The sequence below is a fragment of the Macaca thibetana genome, chromosome 13 (genome assembly GCF_024542745.1).
Source record: "Macaca thibetana thibetana isolate TM-01 chromosome 13, ASM2454274v1, whole genome shotgun sequence".
Taxonomy (NCBI): Eukaryota; Metazoa; Chordata; class Mammalia; order Primates; family Cercopithecidae; genus Macaca; species Macaca thibetana.
In genome coordinates this window covers 74560362-74578950 of record NC_065590.1, presented here as the reverse complement: position 1 = coordinate 74578950, position 18589 = coordinate 74560362, and the positions used below count along the sequence as shown (strand labels likewise).

The window sequence follows — 18589 nt, the reverse complement described above, 5'->3', positions numbered from 1 at the left end:
CCAGGATGGTCTCCATCTCCTGACCTCGTGATCCACCCGCCTCGGCCTCCCAAAGTGCTGGGATTACAGGCGTGAGCCACCGCGCCCGGCCCTGGCTAACTTCTTAATTTTTGGTAGAGACAGGGTCTCACTATGTTTCTCAGGCTTGTTTTGAATTCCTGGGTTCAAATAATCCTCCTACCGTGGCCTTCCAAAATATTGGAATTACAGGCGTGAGCCACTGTGCCTAGCTAACCTAAATTGTTTTAAGTTTTAGAAATTTTTTTTGGTTTTTTTTGGTAATACTCTAGAGTAGTCTCAATAAATGTTGATAGATATTATTTTCTTAATAAAACTGAAATGGAATAGTGTGTTTGAGATTATACAGTGATAGTAGTTCCTATTTATTTCTTTAACCATTCTTATATGCAGACAACAGTTGATATTTCTACTTGGTGTGAGCAGTTTGCAACTTTTTGTTCAGAGCAACTGGACGGGGCCTCCTGTTGACTTACACCCTCAGGATTTTTTGTCATCTGTCTTGTTCCAGCAATTCAGTGAGGTATGCTTGTTGAAAATGTTGTATGTAATTATTATTGTGTTATTTATTTTTTATAAGCAGGTCTTTATCAACTGGAACTAATAGTAGGTAGGAAAGAAACAAGACTTTATGGTTTGCACAAAACTACTAAGAATGCTTGTTCATTGATCAGATTTTCACATATTTCCAGAAGTTCCATTGTCAAACTCCTCTTCATACACACTCCATTTTATGGAGCCATGTTGGCTGTGTTTTTAATGAAAGTACAGACAGCTGCACCAGTTGTTTAGTTGATTGTATCACCTCAGTTACATAAAGATTTTTTTTTTTTTTTGAGATGGTATCTCACTCAGTCACCCAGGCCGTTGTACAGTGGCTAGACCTATACCTACAGGCCTCAACCTACTCAGGCTCAGGTGATCTTCCCACCTCAGCCTCCCAAGTAGCAGAGACTACAGTTGCATGCCACCATGCCCAGCTAATATTTTTGTAGAGATGAGAGTTTTGCCATGTAGCCCAGGCTGGTCTAAAACTCCTGGGCTCAAGTGGTCTGCCTGCCTCAGCCTTCCAAAGTGCTAGGATTATAGATGTGAGCGCTGTACATAAAGATCTTTAATGGCAAAACAGCAAATCTGGAAATCTGTTTAATTTTATTTCAGGTAAATTTTTAATTAATTAATTAACTAATTAATTTTTTGAGACAGAGTCTTGCTCTGTCACCCAGGCTGGAGTACAGTGGCGTGATCTCAGCTCACTGCAACCTCTGCCCCATGGGTTCAAGCAATTCTTCTGCTTCAGCCCCCCCAGTAGGTGGGATTACAGGCGTGTGTTACCACACTCGGCTAATTTTTGTATTTTTAGTAGAGATGGGGTTTCACCATGTTGGCCAGGCTGGTCTTGAACTCCTGACCTCAAGTGATCTGCCTGCCTCAGCCTCCCAAAGTGCTGGGTTTACAGGTGTGAGCCACCATTCCCAGCTTGCAGGTAAGTTTTGATACTATACTTAAGAATGGCTCCCAGGAGTGGTTTGCTCCCAGGGGTGGCTTTAAATTACAAATACTTTATTAAAGTTCCTGGCACAGCATTGCTTCATGGTGATTATTATCCATTGTGAAGATAATATTATTGATCTGTGCCAGTGTGCCATCATTAGAGCTTGAAGTTTGAGTTCCTCAGGAATTTTTGAGCTCCTATGTAGAGGGTCTGGCTAGTATGAGATATCTACAAAAGAAGTATGGTTTAAATCAAAGTAAGAACTTTGATTTATCCAGCCACTTTGGTGATTTTGAACGTAGCTATCAACCACTCAACCTGGAAAAAGCTGAGTGATTGATAGCTATGTTCAAAATCACCAAAGTGCATCCAGAGCTTCTGCAGCAAAACAGACCTAGTGTTACCTGGTTTCTCAGAATTAGGTGTTGCAAGTAGGCCAGGCACGGTGGCTCACGCCTGTAATCCCAGCACTTTGGGAGGCCAAGCGGGCGGATCACAAGGTCAGGAGTTCGAGACCAGCCTGACCAACATGGTGAAACCCCGTCTCTACTAAAAATACAAAAATTAGCCAGGCGTGGTGGTGCACGCCTGTAATCCCAGCTACTGAGGAGGCTGAGGCAGGAGAATCGCTTGAACCTAGGAGGCAGAGGTTGCAGTGAGCCAAGATTGTGCCACTGCACACCAGCCTGGGCAACAGAGTAAGATTCCATTTCAAAAAAAAAAAGAAAAAAAGAAAAAAAGAATTAGGAGTAGCAAGTAAATGTGGAATAGAATTATTAGAGCTATGTCTTAATAATTTAATGAGGGGGCAGTAGGAAGAGAAGAAGTGCAAAAACAAGCATAATGTAAAAACCACAATAATTAACTCTTTGCATATCGGGTTAGTGAGTCACTATATATACTTCATTAGAGTAATTTTAATTCATAATGCTGATCCTAATTATAATTGAAAGGTTAAAATATGTTTTGTATCTTATGTCTATGAAGGGAATTTATAATTTATGTTCTACAGAGGTTTTCATCCAAAACGGGGGTAAAAAACCCCAAACCCCAAATGATTGTAGCACTTAAAGAGATAAGCTTCAATTATCTAGAAATGTATTTATGAAACATCTCATTCCCTCTCTTATGTATGAATCAGTTTCTGGCTTCTATGGCCCTGTAGTATGGATTAGAAATCCACCAAACAGCCAAAGCCATAAATATCTCCTGAGCACTGATGTGTGGTTTGAATGGTGCTTAATTCGCATTTCTTTTTTTTTTTTTGAGATAGAGTCTCACTCTGTCGCCCAGGCTGGAGTGCAGTGGTGCAATCTCGGCTCACTGCAGTCTCTGCCTCCCGGGTTCAAATGATTCTACTGCCTCAGCCTCCCAAGCAGCTGGGACTACAGGCGCTCACCACCATTCCCGGCTAATTTTTGTATTTTTAGTAGAGACAGGGTTCCAGCATGTTGGCCAGGGTGGTTTCGAACTCCTGACCTCAGATGATCCACCCACCTTGGCCTCCCAAAGTATTGGGATTACAGGTGTGAGCCACCGCGCCTGGCCTTAATTCACATTTCTTGTGTCAATTTGGTCCTTACAGATTTGAGGTAATCTATAGATGAAAAGACTGAAGCTCAGAGTGGCAAAAGAATCTTGTCAGAGATCTTATAGCTGGGGCATTGGAATCCACATTTTCTGGTTCCAAAATCCAGTACTCTTCTACACTAGTGTAGAAGCACCTGTAAATTCAGGTAGCAAATCAAAACAGTATGAAAATGAATTTCATGAGAAGTTCAGACCATAAGAAATATTGCCATTAACAAAGAGATTTCTGGAAGCTGGATTTTGTCAAAGAAGACCTTTTAGTTGGAAGTGGACCTTGAGCTAGAACCTGAAGAGTGGTTAGAAAATGGATAGAGAAGAGGAAAATATACATTCTAGGTGCAGTCATATGAGCAGGAATTTAGAGGAGAGAACAGCATAGTGTTTGTGGGAAAAGGATGCTTTGAGCTTGCCGCTTTTAGCAGTGAAAAATCAGACCTGATGGAGATCATTTGGAGTTGTAGGAAACTTTGAGTAAGTCTTTGATTTTAACTTTTTTATTGGAACTACCGCCAACACTTAAAAGAGCATATGAAATGTATACAATTTAAATAATAAATCTCCTTTGTACTCACAGCCTAGCTTGAGTGTCACAGGTAATGCTCTCCGGGTAGTATATATTGGTGTGAGCCTCTGCACTGGGCCCAGGTATTTCATTTTATAATTGATGAAACTGAGGCTTCATCAGGAAAAAAATTGTGGGAAAAGTTTACATGTACTCACAAACTAATGAGAAGCAGAGAAAGGACACTATCCTTTGACATTGGAACCCATGTTCCTGATGGGTGAAGATTCTTCCTTGCTATTTTATGGCAGTTGTTAAAATTCTGCCATCCAAATTTTAACAACCTTGTCCATTGTAAAAAATCTCTGTACAACACGGGAGTGCATTTTTCAAAGGCATCCTTTTTATTTTGCAGTCTTCTGCTCACTCTGGTGCGTGGTCATATGCCATTTAGCATTTGATGTATGAGACCTTGTTGATTGTTTGGCTTGATAGAAATTATAGAGGAGACACTTACTTTATAATGACATTTTCCATGTATTGAAGCTTAAGTGAAATATTGGTGTTTAATATAAATATCAAATACACTATTTAGTATAAATACTTTAACATAGGGATGCTTTTCATTGAGATAATATTTTGTTGTAAGTAAATTTATGAAGTGATGATATCTCTTCAATGCTATCATTTTTTTTAGTTCCTTGTTTCTCTAAAGTTTGAACATGCCAGGTGTGGTAGCTTTCGCCTGTAATCCCAGCACTTTGGGAGACCGATGCAGGGGATCACTTAAGGTCAGGAGTTCGAGACCAGCCTGGCCAACATGGTGAAACCCCATCTTTACTAAAAATACAAAAACTTAGCCAGATGTGATGGTGCGTGCCTGGAGTCCCAGCTGTTCGCCCAGGCAGGAGGATCACTTGAGCCTGGGAGACGGAGGTTGCAGTGAGCCAAGATCACGCCACTGCACTCTAGCCTGGGCAACAGAGTGAGACTCCCATCTCAAGAAAAAAAACCTAAAAAATCAAGTTTGATCAGATGGGTGGCCATCTATCAGGGCAGGCTGGGTTTATAGATGTCTAAGGGCATTTGCAGTGTTATAATTCTGTCCAGTGCCAATTGCTGTGTAATATATTAATGCTTTTGTTTCAAAGCTGAGTTGACTGGAAAATCTTTGTATTATTATAAGACCTATAAAGATTAATCTTTTGTTAAATTATATCATCTTAGTTTATAATCCTTTTTTCAGGTTAAAGGACTGGATGCATTTGTTCTGAGCCTGCTCGCTCTAGATGGTGAATCGATCTACAGCCTGACCTCGAAGCCCATACTGCTTTTATTAGCACGCATTATCCTAGTGAATGTAAGACATAAACTGACAGCTATTCAGGTAAGGAAAGGATCCATGAGATTCATACCCTGGTGTGACTTTTGTGCTTATTAACACCAAACTGTAGATGTGTTGCTGACAACGTCTTGGTCTATTTTGTTTTCTAAGTCTTCTATGTATGTGATTTAAAAATCTGATGAAAATAAGCAAAAACTTTTTTTCCCTCATGAGATTGATCTAGTTTAGAATGGGATTATGTTGTACCTCCTTAATAGGATTTATGTGTGTACTGTATACATATAAATGTTCATTTGCAGAAATCTTAAATATTGATTTAAAAATATGCCTTGGGCTGGACCCGGTAGCTCACGTGCATAATCCGGTAGCTCACGTGCATAACTTTGAGAGGCTGAGGTGGGCGAGTCACCTGAGGTCAGGAGTTCAAGACCAGCCTGGCTAACATGGTGAAACTCCATCTCTACTAAAAATACAAAATTAGCTGAGTGTGGTGGTGGGCGCCTGTAATCCCAGCTACTTGCGAGGCTGAGGCAGGAGAATTGCTTGAACCTGGGAGATGGAGGTTGCAGTGAGCCGGCATTGCTCTCCAGCCTGGGCAACAGAGTGAGACTCTGTCTCAGAAAAACCAAAACAAAACAAAACAAAAACAATGAAAAAAAGACATACCTCATAGTCTTTTATGAATTTCATATAGGATAATGAGCAGTGACCAAAATTTAATGGGTCTTAATTTCTGTTTCCTGGCTCACATTCTATGTTATGTCATTATTTGGGTTGGATTTATATGGTTTCTTCATATAAACTAGTGAGGACAAATATACACACAGAATGCTAATATGCAGAAAGAAAAGACAGTCTTTGGAGGTTTAGTGGAGGTTGTCAGCCATGCAGTGTGCAGTCTGTGTTGCTGCTATTCAACTCTGCTGCATTGTAGTGTTAAAGCAGCTGTAGACAATGTTTCATTAAATGGACATGACTGTCTTCCAATAAAGCTTTATTCGTGGACACTGAAACTTACATTTTCTGTACTTCTCACATTAACAAAATACTATTATTGATTTTCCCAGTGATATAAAAATGTAAAAACGATTTTCAGTTCTTGGGCTCTGTGGAAACCAGTAGTGGACTGGATTTGTGCACAGGCTGTGCCTGGCTGACCCCTGCTTCATCTGATTGTTACAGCCTGGTGTGCTGCAGACCCCATAGTGTCAGAAATAGTACATCTAAATTTTACGTGAAATCTCCCAATTTTGGCTGACAATTTTTAGGTAACACAATAGTTCTTTCTTTTTTTTTTTTTTGAGATGGAGTTTCACTCTTGTTGCCCAGGCTGGAGTGCAATGGCGCGATCTCGGCTCATCACAACCTCCGCCTCCTGGGTTCAAGTGATTCTCCTGTCTCAGCTTCCCAAGTAGCTGGGATTACAGGCATGTGCCACCATGTCTAGCTAATTTTGTATTTTTATTTATTTATTTTTCTGAGACAGAGTCTCGCTCTGTCGCCCAGGCTGGAATGCAGTGGCGTGATCTCAGCTCACTTCAAGCTCCACCTCCTGGGTTCATGCCATTCTCCTGCCTCAGCCTCCCAAGCAGCTGGGACTACAAGCGGCTGCCACTAGGCCTGGCTAATTTTTTTTGTTTTTAGTAGCGATGGGATTTCTCCACATTGGTCAGGCTGGTCTCGAACTCCCAACCTCGGATGATCCGCCCACCTCAGCCTCCCAAAGTTCTAGGATTACAGGCGTGAGCTACCGTGCCCTGCCCAAGAATCACAGTATTTCTATAGGTGAAAGTAGACTTGGTCTGTGCTATGTAAGGGCTTACTTTCCTAAGCATTTAAGATTATACACTAAAGTTAATTAATTAATTTATTTTTTTGAGATGGAGTCTCACTGTGTCGCATAGGCTGTAGTATAGTAGTGTGATCTTGGCTCACTGCAACCTCTGCCTCACAGGTTCAAGCAATTCTCATGCCTCAGCCTCCTGAGTAGCTGGGATTACGGGTGCCCACTACCACGTTTGGCTAATTTTTTGTATTTTTAGTAGAGACATGGTTTCACCATGTTGGCCATGTTGGTTTCAAACTCCTAACCTCAAGTAACCTGCCTGCCTTGGCCTCCCAAAGTGCTGGGATCACAGTCATGAGCCACCACACCTGGCCTAAATTTGTTTTTTTTTTTTTTTTTTTTTGAGACGGAGTCTCGCTCTGTAGCCCAGGCTGGAGTGCAGTGGCCGGATCTCAGCTCACTGCAAGCTCCGCCTCCCGGGTTCACGCCATTCTCCGGCCTCAGCCTCCCGAGTAGCTGGGACTACAGGCGCCCGCCCCCTCGCCCGGCTAGTTTTTTGTATTTCTTAGTAGAGACGGGGTTTCACCGTGTTAACCAGGATGGTCTTGATCTCCTGACCTCGTGATCCGCCCGTCTCGGCCTCCCAAAGTGCTGGGACTACAGGCTTGAGCCACTGCGCCCGGCCTTGTTTTAAAAGAAGAGGTAAGAAGGGAAGTAATGCCTCTATTTGCAACTCTCATGAGAGCCAGAGGATTTGGAATCCATTGTACTAGAGGGTGTTTTTTTGTTTGTTTGTTTGTTTGTTTTTAAGACAGGGTCTGTCTATGTTGCCCAGGCTGGAATGCAGTGGCATGAACTCAGCTTACTGCAACCTCTGCCTCCTGGGCTGAAGCCATCCTCCCACCTCAGCCTCCCAAGTAACTTGGACTATGGGCATGTGCCACCACACCCAGCTAATTTTTGTATTTTTTTGTAGAGACAGGGTTTCACCTGTTGCCTAGGCTGGTCTTGAACTTGTGGGCTCAAGTGACTGACCTGTCTCCATCTCCCCTAAGTGCTGAGATTATAGGCATAAGCCACCATTCCTAGCCTGGAAGGGTTTTTGTTTTTGAGACAGCGTCTTGCTCTGTCGCCCAGGCTGGAGTACAGTGGTGCGATCTTGGCTCACTGCAACCTACGCCTCCCAGGTTCAAGTGATTGTCCTGCCTCAGCCTCCCAAGTAGCTGGGACTACAGGTGTGTACCACCATGCCTAGCTAATTGAGGGGTTTTTAATACATAGATTTCAACATGTCTTAGCATATATGAGGCTTCATCTTTTGAGCTCTTAGTGATAGTAGCTTGAGTAAAACATTTTTCCCCTAAGTAAGTTGATCTGAGTTAAATGGTCATATAGACTGACGATTACTTTGCGCTATTGTTTTATTTATTTATTTATTTATTTATTGAGACAGAGTCTTGCTCTGTTGCCCAGGCTGACGTGCAGTGGCGTGATCTCGGCTCACTGCAACCTCTGCCTCTTGGGTTCAAGCGATTCTCCTACCTCAGCCTCCCTAGTAGGGATTACGGGCATGTGCCACCATGCCCTGCTAATTTTTTTGTACTTTTAGTAGAAACTGGGTTTTACTGTGTTGGCCAACTGGTCTCAAACTCCTGACCTCAAGTGATCCACCCGCCTCGGCCTTCCAAATTACTGGGGTTACAGGCGTGAGCCACCGTGCCCTGCCGCTCTAAGTATCACCAAGCCATGAGGCTGCCAAATGGCATTATTTTCTTTCTATTGAGAACTTATGGTCACTAATGAATGAGTGAGAAGGTTTTTAAGTTGCTCAAAAATTTTCTTCAAGTATGTTAAGCGTTGTCTGAGTGCAGTGGCTCTCGCCTGTAATACCAGCACTTTGGGAGGCTGAGGCCGGCAGATCACCTGAGGTCAGGAGTTTGACACCAGTCTGGCCAACATGGCGACACCCTGTCTTTACTAAAAATACAAAAATTAGCCAGGCGTCGCTGGGCACAGTGGTTCACTCCTGTAATCCCAGCACTTTGGGAGGCCGAGGCAGGTAGATCACGTGAGGTCAGGAGTTTAAGACCGAACTGGCCAACACAGTGAAACCTCATTTCTATTAAAAATACAAAAATTAGCCAGGTGTAGTGGTCGGTCCTTGTAATCTCAGCTACTTGGAAGGCTGAGGCAGGAGAATCTCTTGAACCCGGGAGGCGGAGTTTGCAGTGAACCGAGATGGTTCCACTGCACTCCAGGCTGAGCGACACAGCAAAACTCTGTCTCAAAAAAAAAAAAAAAAAAATTAGCCAGGCATGGTGGTGCATGCCTGTAATCCCAGCTACTCAAGAGGTTGAGGCAGGAATATTGCTTGAATGCGAAAGGCGGAGGTTGCAGTGAGCCAAGATCGTGCACTGCTCTCCAGCCCAGGTGACAGAGTGAGACTGTCTCCAAAAAAAAAAAAGTATGTTAAGCATCATTTGAAAAATCATATATATACTGTCAACAACTTAGGAGAATTAATAAATATGTGCTCCACTGGTTGTAGATGTCATTCTTGTAGGGCTGCAGAGGCAAGTTACCTAATTGCTTGGCAGATGTAAACAACTTTTGACTTCTGCTTAAAAACCCGTTTTCCTGTAGTATATCACTATGTATACATCATTTTGTGCTGAAATTTTGCGTTTCTTTTTCTTTTTTCTTTTTTTTTTTTTTTTGAGATGGGAGACAGGGTCTCACTATGTTGCCCAGGCTGATCTTGAACTCCTGACCCCAAGTGATCCTCCCACCTCAGCCTCCTGAGTAGCTGGAACTTCAGGAGCACACCATCCTGCCTGGCTTCTCTTATCATTCAGTTGAAGCATTATTCTTTCTATTATAGATTTTTCCTGTGGATCTTTACTATATCTTTCTTTTTTCCCACTCTCCCTTCCTCCCTTCCTCCCTCCCTTCCTTCCTTCCTTTCGGCTTTTTTTTTTTTTTTTTGAGATGTCTTGCTATGTTGTCCAGGATGGCCTTCAACTTGTAGGCTCAGGTGATCCTCCTGCTCCAGCCTCCTGAGCAGCTGGGACTACAGGCACCTGGCTTATATCATTCTCTTAAGGGTGTTATTAAAAATGGCTTATTTGATGAATTAAGATAAAATAGTAAAGAAACATTACATACTTATCCAAGTTAATTTTAACCTTTTAAATTAATTTTTGAGTAACCTGACTCCTAAGAAATGTATCAAATTATTTATGATGATATTATTTTTGCAAAATTATAGAAGAAGATTTTCCCACAAACCCTAATCTATGAAGTATACAGACTAGAATTAGTATTATGTAAGTGGTTGAGTAAAATGAGTCTTGGTTTTGAAATTAACAGCTGTGTGACCTTATGCTAGTTAATTTCTCTGAATATCAGTTTCCATTGATAAAATGGGATAAACTGCCAAATATTTATTTGGTGCCTTGTGAGTATACTACTGCTCCCTGCTGTCTGAGAGGTTCTTGACTATTGTGACTTCTCAGTCAGACCATTCTGTAATAAGTGTTATAATCAGGAGATAAAATCTAGAAATTATCTAAAGCAAGACTTCAAGTTTGCTTTTTTATTAATGCATAAATTTTTTCTTCCTTTTTTTATTTTTTTGAGACAGAGTCTTACTCTGTCGCCCAGGCTGGAGTGCAGTGGCATTATCTCAGCTCACTGCAACCTCCACCTCCCAGATTCAAGTGATTCTGCTGCCTCAGCCTCCCAAGTAGCTGGGACTACAGGCATGTACCACCACACCCAGCTAATTTTTTTTGTATTTTTAGTAGAGATGGATTTTCACCATGTTGGTCAGGCTGGTCTCGAACTCCTGACCTCGATGATCTGCTTGCCTCAGCCTCCCTTAGTGTTGGGATTATAGGCGTGAGCCACCGTGCCCGGCCTCAATTTTCAATTTTTCAATTTTTATTTTTATTTTTGTAGAGATGGGATCTCACTGCATTGCCCAGGCTTGTCTGAAACTCGTGGCTCCAAGTGATCTTCCTACCTTGGCTTCCCAAAGTGCTGGGATTGCAGGCATGAGCTACTGTGATGGCTCTCTATTTTTATATTAAGCAATTCTTGACAAACTGAAAAAAGGTCTGATACACTTACTAGTAGAAAAATAGGCTATGCTTTCTATATTTGTTTTATTCTTCCCTCCCCCATATAAAGATTTTTGGTTTGAGAGTTAATTTATAGATCTGATTTTTAAGAGTTCAGCATACTATATTTTTGTTTTTTGTTTTTTGTTTTTAAGAGTCAGAGTCTCTTCTCTGTTGCCCAACCTGGAGTATAGTGGTGTGATCACAGCTGACTATAACCTTAAACTCCTGAGTAGCTAGGATTACAGATATGCACCACCACGCTCAGCTATCTAAAAAATTTTTTTGTAGAAATGGGTTCTCACTGTGTTGCCCAGGCTGGTCTTGAATTTATGGCCTCAGGTGAGCTTCCCGCTACCCAAAGTGCTGGGAATACAAGTGTGAGCCACTGTGCCTGGTCTTGTATTATGTGTTTTCTTAAAAGTGAAATCTTTTTGACTGGATGTATCTAAGTTCCCGTGTCTAGAAAAGTAAAGAATAAGCTGCCAGACCTGACTCACTTATTGCTGACAGCAGATAAGGGACAGATAATTGAAACGTAAACTGACTTCATGCTATAGTGATAGGAAAAGAATGAAAATGAGGCAACACCTCAGGGAATTCAGTTAAAAACTGTCTGAAATTTCTTCGCTATTAGATAATTTTACATTTCCTTACATGCCCTGAGGAAACAGTATTAATTCGAAAGGATTTTGTCATGGAGTCAAAATTCATTTGTGGTTGCATCACGGTTGTAGTAGTTGTGGTGTATAACACTTCAGAAGCGAACCAGCCTATGGTGTGTAGCAGTTTAGAAGGGAACCTCTTAGTCAAATGAAGAAATTAACTTCAAGCAAAAGTGTCCTTTTGAGCCAGATGCTGTGGCATATACCTGTCATCCCAGGTACTTGGAGGTCTGAGGCAGGATGACTTGAGTCCAGGAGTTTGAAGCTGCAGTGTGCTATGATGGCACCTGTAAATAGCCACTGCACTCCAACCTGGACAGTGTAGTGAGACCCCATCTCAAAAGAAAAAGCCTTTTGGTAATTGTCATCTCATATTTGTAGGTCACTGAAAGGAAAACTAATTCTTAGACTTTCATGTGATATAATGTAAAGTAATATAGTTACAAATAATTTATAATGAGCTTATCAAAAGTACCTATCATTGCTTGTACACATGTACATATACACACATGCACATATACAGAGGAAGCTATGGAGGAATATAAACCTTGGTCACAGATTTTTCTGCAACAGGAGGATTCTGCAGGAGGAGGGACTGTGGAAGAGAGATTTTCACTCTTCACTGTATATACTGTTGTTTTTTTTTTTTTTTTTTTTTTGAGATGGAGTTTCACTCTTGTTGCCCAAGCTGGAGTGCAGTGGCGTGATCCTGGCTCACTGCAACCTCCGCCTCCCGGGTTCAAGTGATTCTCCTGCCTTAGCCTCCCAAGTAGCTGGGATTACAGATGTGTGCCACCACGCCTGGCTAATTTTTTGTATTTTTAGTGGAAATGGGGTTTCACCATGTTAGCCAGGCTACTCTCGAACTCCTGACCTCAGGTGATCCGCCCACCTCGGCCTCCCAAAGTGCTGGGACTACAGGCGTGAGCCACTGTGCCTGGCCCTTTTTTTTTTTTTTTTTTAAAGAGACTTGGTCTCACAATGTTGCCCAGCTGATAAACTCCTAGCCTTGAGGGATCTTCTCATTTCAGCCTCCTGAGTAGCTGGGATTATAGGTGTAAGGTATCATACCTGGCCATACTTTTATATTGGCTTGTTGTTTCTTGTTTTTATTCTTCTTTTTTTTTTTTTTAATATATGTTGATCAAGTAAGAAAAAGCATCAGTGAATAAAAGAAAAAGCTCAGCTTGTACATTATTTAAGACAGTGTATAAAATCCAGTTTCTGACCGGGTACAGTTCCTCATGCCTGTAATCCCAGCACTTTAGGAGGCCAAGGTGGGTGGATCACTTGAGCCCAGGAGTTTCAGACTACCTGGGCAACATGACAAAACCCCATCTCTACCAAAAAATATAAAAATTAGCTGGGCGTGGTGACATGGCCGGTAGTCCCAGCAATGCAGGAAGCTGAAGTGGGAGGATCACCTGAGCCTGGGGAGGTCCAGGCTGCAGTGAGGTGTGGTCACGCCACTGCACTCCAGCCTGGGCGACAGAATGAGACCTTGCCTCAAAAAGGAAAAAAAAAACAAAAAACGGTTTCTGCCCTCAGAAATGTATGGCTCAGGTAGAGTTATAAACTTGAAAAACAAGTGCTGTCCAATATGGTGCCAACTTCTAGGAACAGTGTAGAAGTTCAAAGAAGTGAAAGATCAGTATGTGCCACACTAGCAGGAGAAGACTGTAAGGAAGAGGTTTCATACGGGTGTGGAAGCAATCTTCTCAGTTTGGGGGAACATCTGAATCCAAGGTATTTCTTAGTAGATTGTATAAAATATATTGCTTTGAGGAGGATATAGAGATGAATAAGACGGGATTTCTTATCTTGTTGGATAGTAGACAGTATTGGAACCTGGCATGACATACATAAAATGCAGTGGAATGTGTTTGCAAGGGAATTACAGATAATGTGCTGGAAGTTCAGGTGATGGAAAAATCACCCCCATAGGGGGTTCTTGTGGGAGGCCTCTGAAGGAGTTGGTACTTGGATTAAAGTGGTAAGAGAGTGCCACAGAGCAGGATGAATACAACCGTTTTTTTTTTTTTTTTTGAGACAGGGTCTCGCCGTGTCGCCCAGGCTAGAGTGCAGTGGTGCATCCTCGGCTCACTGCAACCTCTGCCTCCCAGGTTCAAGCAATTCTCCTGCCTCGGCCTCCTGAGTAGCTGGGACTACAGGTGCGCATCACCATGCCTGGTTGTTTTGTATTTTTAGTAGAGACAGGGTTTCACCATGTTGGCCAGGCTGGTCTCAAACTCCTGACCTCAGGTGATCCACCTGCCTCAGCCTCCCAAAGGTGGGAGCCACTGCACCTGGCAATTACAACATATATATATATGTATACACACACACGTGTGTGTGTGTTTTTTTTTTTTTTTTTTGAGGAGTCTCTCTCTGTCACCCTGGGTGAAGTGCAGTGGCACGATCTTGGCTTACTGCAACCTCCGCCTCTGGGGTTCAAGCGATTCTCCTGTCTCAGCTTCCTGAGTAGCTGGGACTACAAGTGCCTGCTACCACGCCCGGCTAATTTTTGTATTTTTGTAGAGATGGGGTTTCACCATGTTGGCCAGGTTGGTCTTGAACTCCTGACCTTGTGATCTACCCGCCTCAGCCTCCCAAAATGTTGTGATTACAGGCATGAGCCACCATGCCCAGCCACAACTTATATTTTAAAGGAGGAGACGACAAGTTCAAAATGGCATCAGGAAGTCCAAATGGCTAAAAAAAAAAAGAAATACAGGCTCGGAGAGAATGGAGGTGAGGTGTTATTCTTATGGAAGACATAGATGTGGGTTTTGTTATTACTAAAGAGAGCAGTGGATGGGTAATCTTATTGAGGAATAAATTTAATGAATGTAAAAAAATTCTAAAAATCTCAGTTAATGTAAAAAGTTTTCTAAAGTATCCTTTTATTTCAGCTTACGTGGTGTTTTTTTCCTAGAGCTTGCCATGGTGGACTTTGAGATGTGTGAATATTCATCAGCATTTGCTTGAGGAACGCTCACCTCTGCTTTTTACTCTTGCTGAAAACTGTATTGATCAAGGTATGTAGCAGATTTTGTTTGATATGGGCATGTAGCTCCGTTCTAAATACTTGACTGATATACTCCTTTTTTGTTTATTTTTTTGTCCGGTAGTAATGCCTTTTTGTTTGGAGTTGTTTCTTTCTTTTTTTTTGATGTAGAATATCACAAGTTGTTATGTTGTCAGATTATAGAATTCCTTTTGGTCATTTTAGTTTAAAAAAGATATCTACTTTCACTTACTTTACCTACTGAGTAAGGGTGATTTGCTGTATGATTTTATCTCAAATTGTTTAAAGATATTGTAATTTTTTTCTGTTCTTTAAGAAGCCGCATTGGAAACAAATGTACTCACCTTAATTCTTTTTTTTTAAAAAAGTCCTTAACTAAGTTAAGCTGGAGTAAATAGTATTAAATTACACAAAGAATAAGGAATTATCCTATATCCTACTGAGTACATCAAGAAAAGCGTAAGAAAACAGTTGATAGAAAACAAGTTTCCCTGAAGTTAACAATAGGTAAGGAGGCTATTTTGTATTTGATTTTATTAGTATTTTTTGTAACGTATAATATACATGCAGAAAAATACCTAAAACCTAAATGAAAAATTTGCCAAATAATTATAAACCAAACATCCATGTAAGTGCCTCCTGCTGCCTTTGTTGCAGATATCCCTCCTGTATCCTAGGGAAAGACTTTGAAAAAGAGGAGAATCTTAGGTGCCTTAACACTTGGTTTCCAGTCTTCCTAGTTTTGGGGATGGTTTTTTTGGACGAAAGTTGCCACAGAAAACAAAAACAGATTCTCCTGTGGTGAAGGAATACGTGAACGTAAATGAGCTTGGACTTGACCATGAGTTTTTGAGTGACAGAGATGGGATTTGACTTTAGCTGTGTCTGGTTCCAAAGCCCAGACTCCTTTCGGATTCAAGGAGTATGGAATGAATATGTACGTGTGTGTCCAAGGGACATGGGGAGTGGTAGTTAGCATCATTCTGTGTGGAGAAAAGTGATCTGTACTTGATGGAGGTAGCAGATTCATGAAGGTATAACATAACTCTCGTGTTATATATAATATATATTATATATTTTTATTTATTTATTTATTTATTTATTGAGACGGAGTCTCGCTGTGTCGCCCAGGCTGGAGTGCAGTGGCCGGATCTCAGCTCACTACAAGCTCCGCCTCCCGGGTTCACACCATTCTCCTGCCTCATCCTCCCGAGTAGCTGGGACTACAGGCGCCCGCCACCGCTCCCGGCTAGTTTTTTATATTTTTTAGTAGAGACGGGGTTTCACCGTGTTAGCCAGGATGGTCTCGATCTCCTGATCTCATGATCCGCCCGTCTCAGCCTCCCAAAGTGCTGAGATTACAGGCTTGAGCCACCGCGCCTGACCTTATATATTTTTATATATTATATGCATATATACATATATAATATAAGAGGCTCCTGTACCTTTTGGGCATCTGTTTCCTTCAAGAGATGTTATGTTATGTTATGTTATGTTATGTTATGTTATGTTATGTTATGTTATGTTATGTTTTGAGACAGAATTTTGCTCTTGTTGCCCAGGCTGGAGTGCAATGGCGCGATCTTGGCTCACCGCAACCTCCGCCTCCTAGGTTCAAACAATTCTCCTGCCTCAGCCTCCTGAGTAGCTGGGATTACAGGCATGTGCCATCACACCCGGCTAATTTTGTACTTTTAGTAGAGACAGGGTTTCTCCATTTTGGTCAGGTTGGTGTTGAACTCCTGACCTCAGGTGATCAGCCTGCCTTGGCCTCCCAAAGTGCTGGGATTACAGGCGTGGGCCACTAAGCCCGCAATCCTTCAAGAGTTTTTACAGTAACAAGCTAGGCCAGAATACAGTGGAGAGGACTATAGCTTGTTTAGTCATAAATATTACTAAGCCAGGTGAGTGGTTGAAACTAATTTCTCAGTTTTTATTTTATTCTAGGACAGAAATACATAAACATATGCTAATCTTAGATAAAATGACCATGCATACATAATTCAAATAGAGATAATAATGAAAGTATTATTCAATCAGTATAATAATTGATTCATTTATGTCGTTTGTTCCAGGACTTAGTTTATATTCTTTCAAGATATTTAGGTAACATAAGGCTGGGGGTCAAGCAGAGGGCCTATTAGATGTGATCATAAATGTTGTAAGTCATCCCTTGGTATCCGAGGATTGGTTCTGGAACCTGACCCTCTCATACCAACATCCTTGTATGCTTTCCTTATGTATCTTTTTAAAAGGTAGGAACTGGGCCAGGCACGGTGGCTCACACCTGTAATCCCAGCACTTTGGGAGGCCGAGGCGGGTAGATCACGAGCTCAGGAGTTTGAGACCAGCCTGGCCAACATGGTGAAACCCCGTCTCTACTAAAATACAAAAATTAGCTGGGCGTGGTGGCAGGCACCTTAATCCGAGCTACTCAGGAGGCTGAGGCAGGAGAATTGTGTGAACCCAGGAGGCAGAGGTTGCAGTGAGCCAAGATCACGTCATTGCACTCCGGCCTGGGCGACAGGGCAAGACTGCATCTCAAAAAAATAAAATAAATAAAATAAAATAAAATAAAAAGTAGGAACCATATGGTATGTTTTGGAGAGGATTCTATTCTGTGAGTTAAAATTAAGTTCCAAACCAGAAACTAAGATAGCTGGAAAATGTGACTTTAAGTGACTCATTCCCCAAGAGGTCGCAGTTCTTTTCTGTGTTGTATTTCAGCATGTCATTTGCTTTGCCTTGCAACTAAGAATTTTTTATGTTGCTGTTCTAGGCTAATCAATGGCACTTTTCAGTATATCTAGTCATAAAATGGTCCATTTTGGCTAGGTCTAAATAGGTTCATAGCTAGTACTGAATTATAACCTTTCATGAACGATTTCATTTTTAAAATGTTTTGTTCTGGGATTTGATCCAAATGTTGTCCAAACGGTCACTTATAACTGAAATAAGATTCAGTGCCCAGAGAAGGGTATTATATTTGAAATCTTGCCCTTGAAGGATCATCAGAAAGTTGGCAGGATTGTTTTTTTCATTCTGTGAAATATAAGCAAAGGATTTTATGAACAACTATGATATTTAGGTTTTTGTCCAGACATGTTACACCAGTATAATACAGTGGAATGGAGCCTATCATAATGTCAGCATAACTTTGCTGGGCTGATTACGTCTATAATAGGAGTAGGTCAGAATCTTGAAAATATATTTCTCAGTACAATCTAAAGCATTCTTTTGGATGTCACACTAAATGAAAGCATGATTCTCTAAAGAACTACTTTGGGGCATACAACAATTGATCGTGGCATCCAGTGCTGAAAACATGTTATGTGTAGTGCATGAGAGGTAATATTGTACTTTAGCTGTTTGAAGATGACCTCATAAAGTCACTAAGAGAAACCGGGTTAAAATACTGTCATCAAGTCCTGCTGTGACGTTTCAGGCAGCTCTGTGACTCCGGGATTAGGTTGTTTCCACACTGAAAAAGTGTTCAAAACAACAGTCTCCGCTGTGACTCATGCCTGTAATCCCAGCGCTTTGGGAGGCTGACGCAGTGGATCACCTGAGGTCAAGAGTTCAAGACCAGCCTGGCCAACATGGTGAAACCTTATCTCTACTAAAAACATAAAAATTCGCCAGACATTGTGGTGTGTGCCTGTAATCCCAGCTACTCGGGAGGCTGAGGTAGGAGAATCTCTTGAACCCGGTGGTAGAGGTTGCCGTGAGCCAAGATCACACCACTGCACTCCAGCCTGGGTGACAGAGTGAGACTCCATCTCAAAAAAAAAAAAAAAAAAAAAAAAGAAAGAAAACAGTCATTTGGTAACTGATGCATACATTGATTTCTTTTCATAAATTTGATACTTTGGAATAAATGTTATTGAATGTACCAAACATCATTGTCTGTAATTATAATTGTCCATTAAGGATTTCATTTTAGCATAGCATTTAAGTAATCTCATGAGAAGAGATTTTGGTTTTAGCATACATTTTAAGTGTGGGTGACATTTTGATCCAGAATGTCACAAATATTCAT

At 41.5% G+C, this 18589-nt stretch overlaps 2 protein-coding genes across 2 annotated transcripts in view; one reads left to right on the top strand and one right to left on the bottom strand.

Annotated features, from left to right (window-relative positions):
- DPY30 (dpy-30 histone methyltransferase complex regulatory subunit) overlaps nucleotides 1–18589 on the bottom strand; it is a 937477-nt gene that overhangs the window by 614907 nt on the left and 303981 nt on the right. The window lies entirely within an intron of this gene.
- The window catches only part of TTC27 (tetratricopeptide repeat domain 27), a 177065-nt gene that overhangs the window by 5489 nt on the left and 152987 nt on the right, over nucleotides 1–18589 (top strand). The window contains exons 3-5 of the mRNA XM_050754136.1: nucleotides 412–541; nucleotides 4852–4992; nucleotides 14458–14560. Coding sequence (XP_050610093.1) covers nucleotides 412–541; nucleotides 4852–4992; nucleotides 14458–14560 — 374 coding nt within the window. The remainder of the gene's footprint in view (nucleotides 1–411; nucleotides 542–4851; nucleotides 4993–14457; nucleotides 14561–18589) is intronic.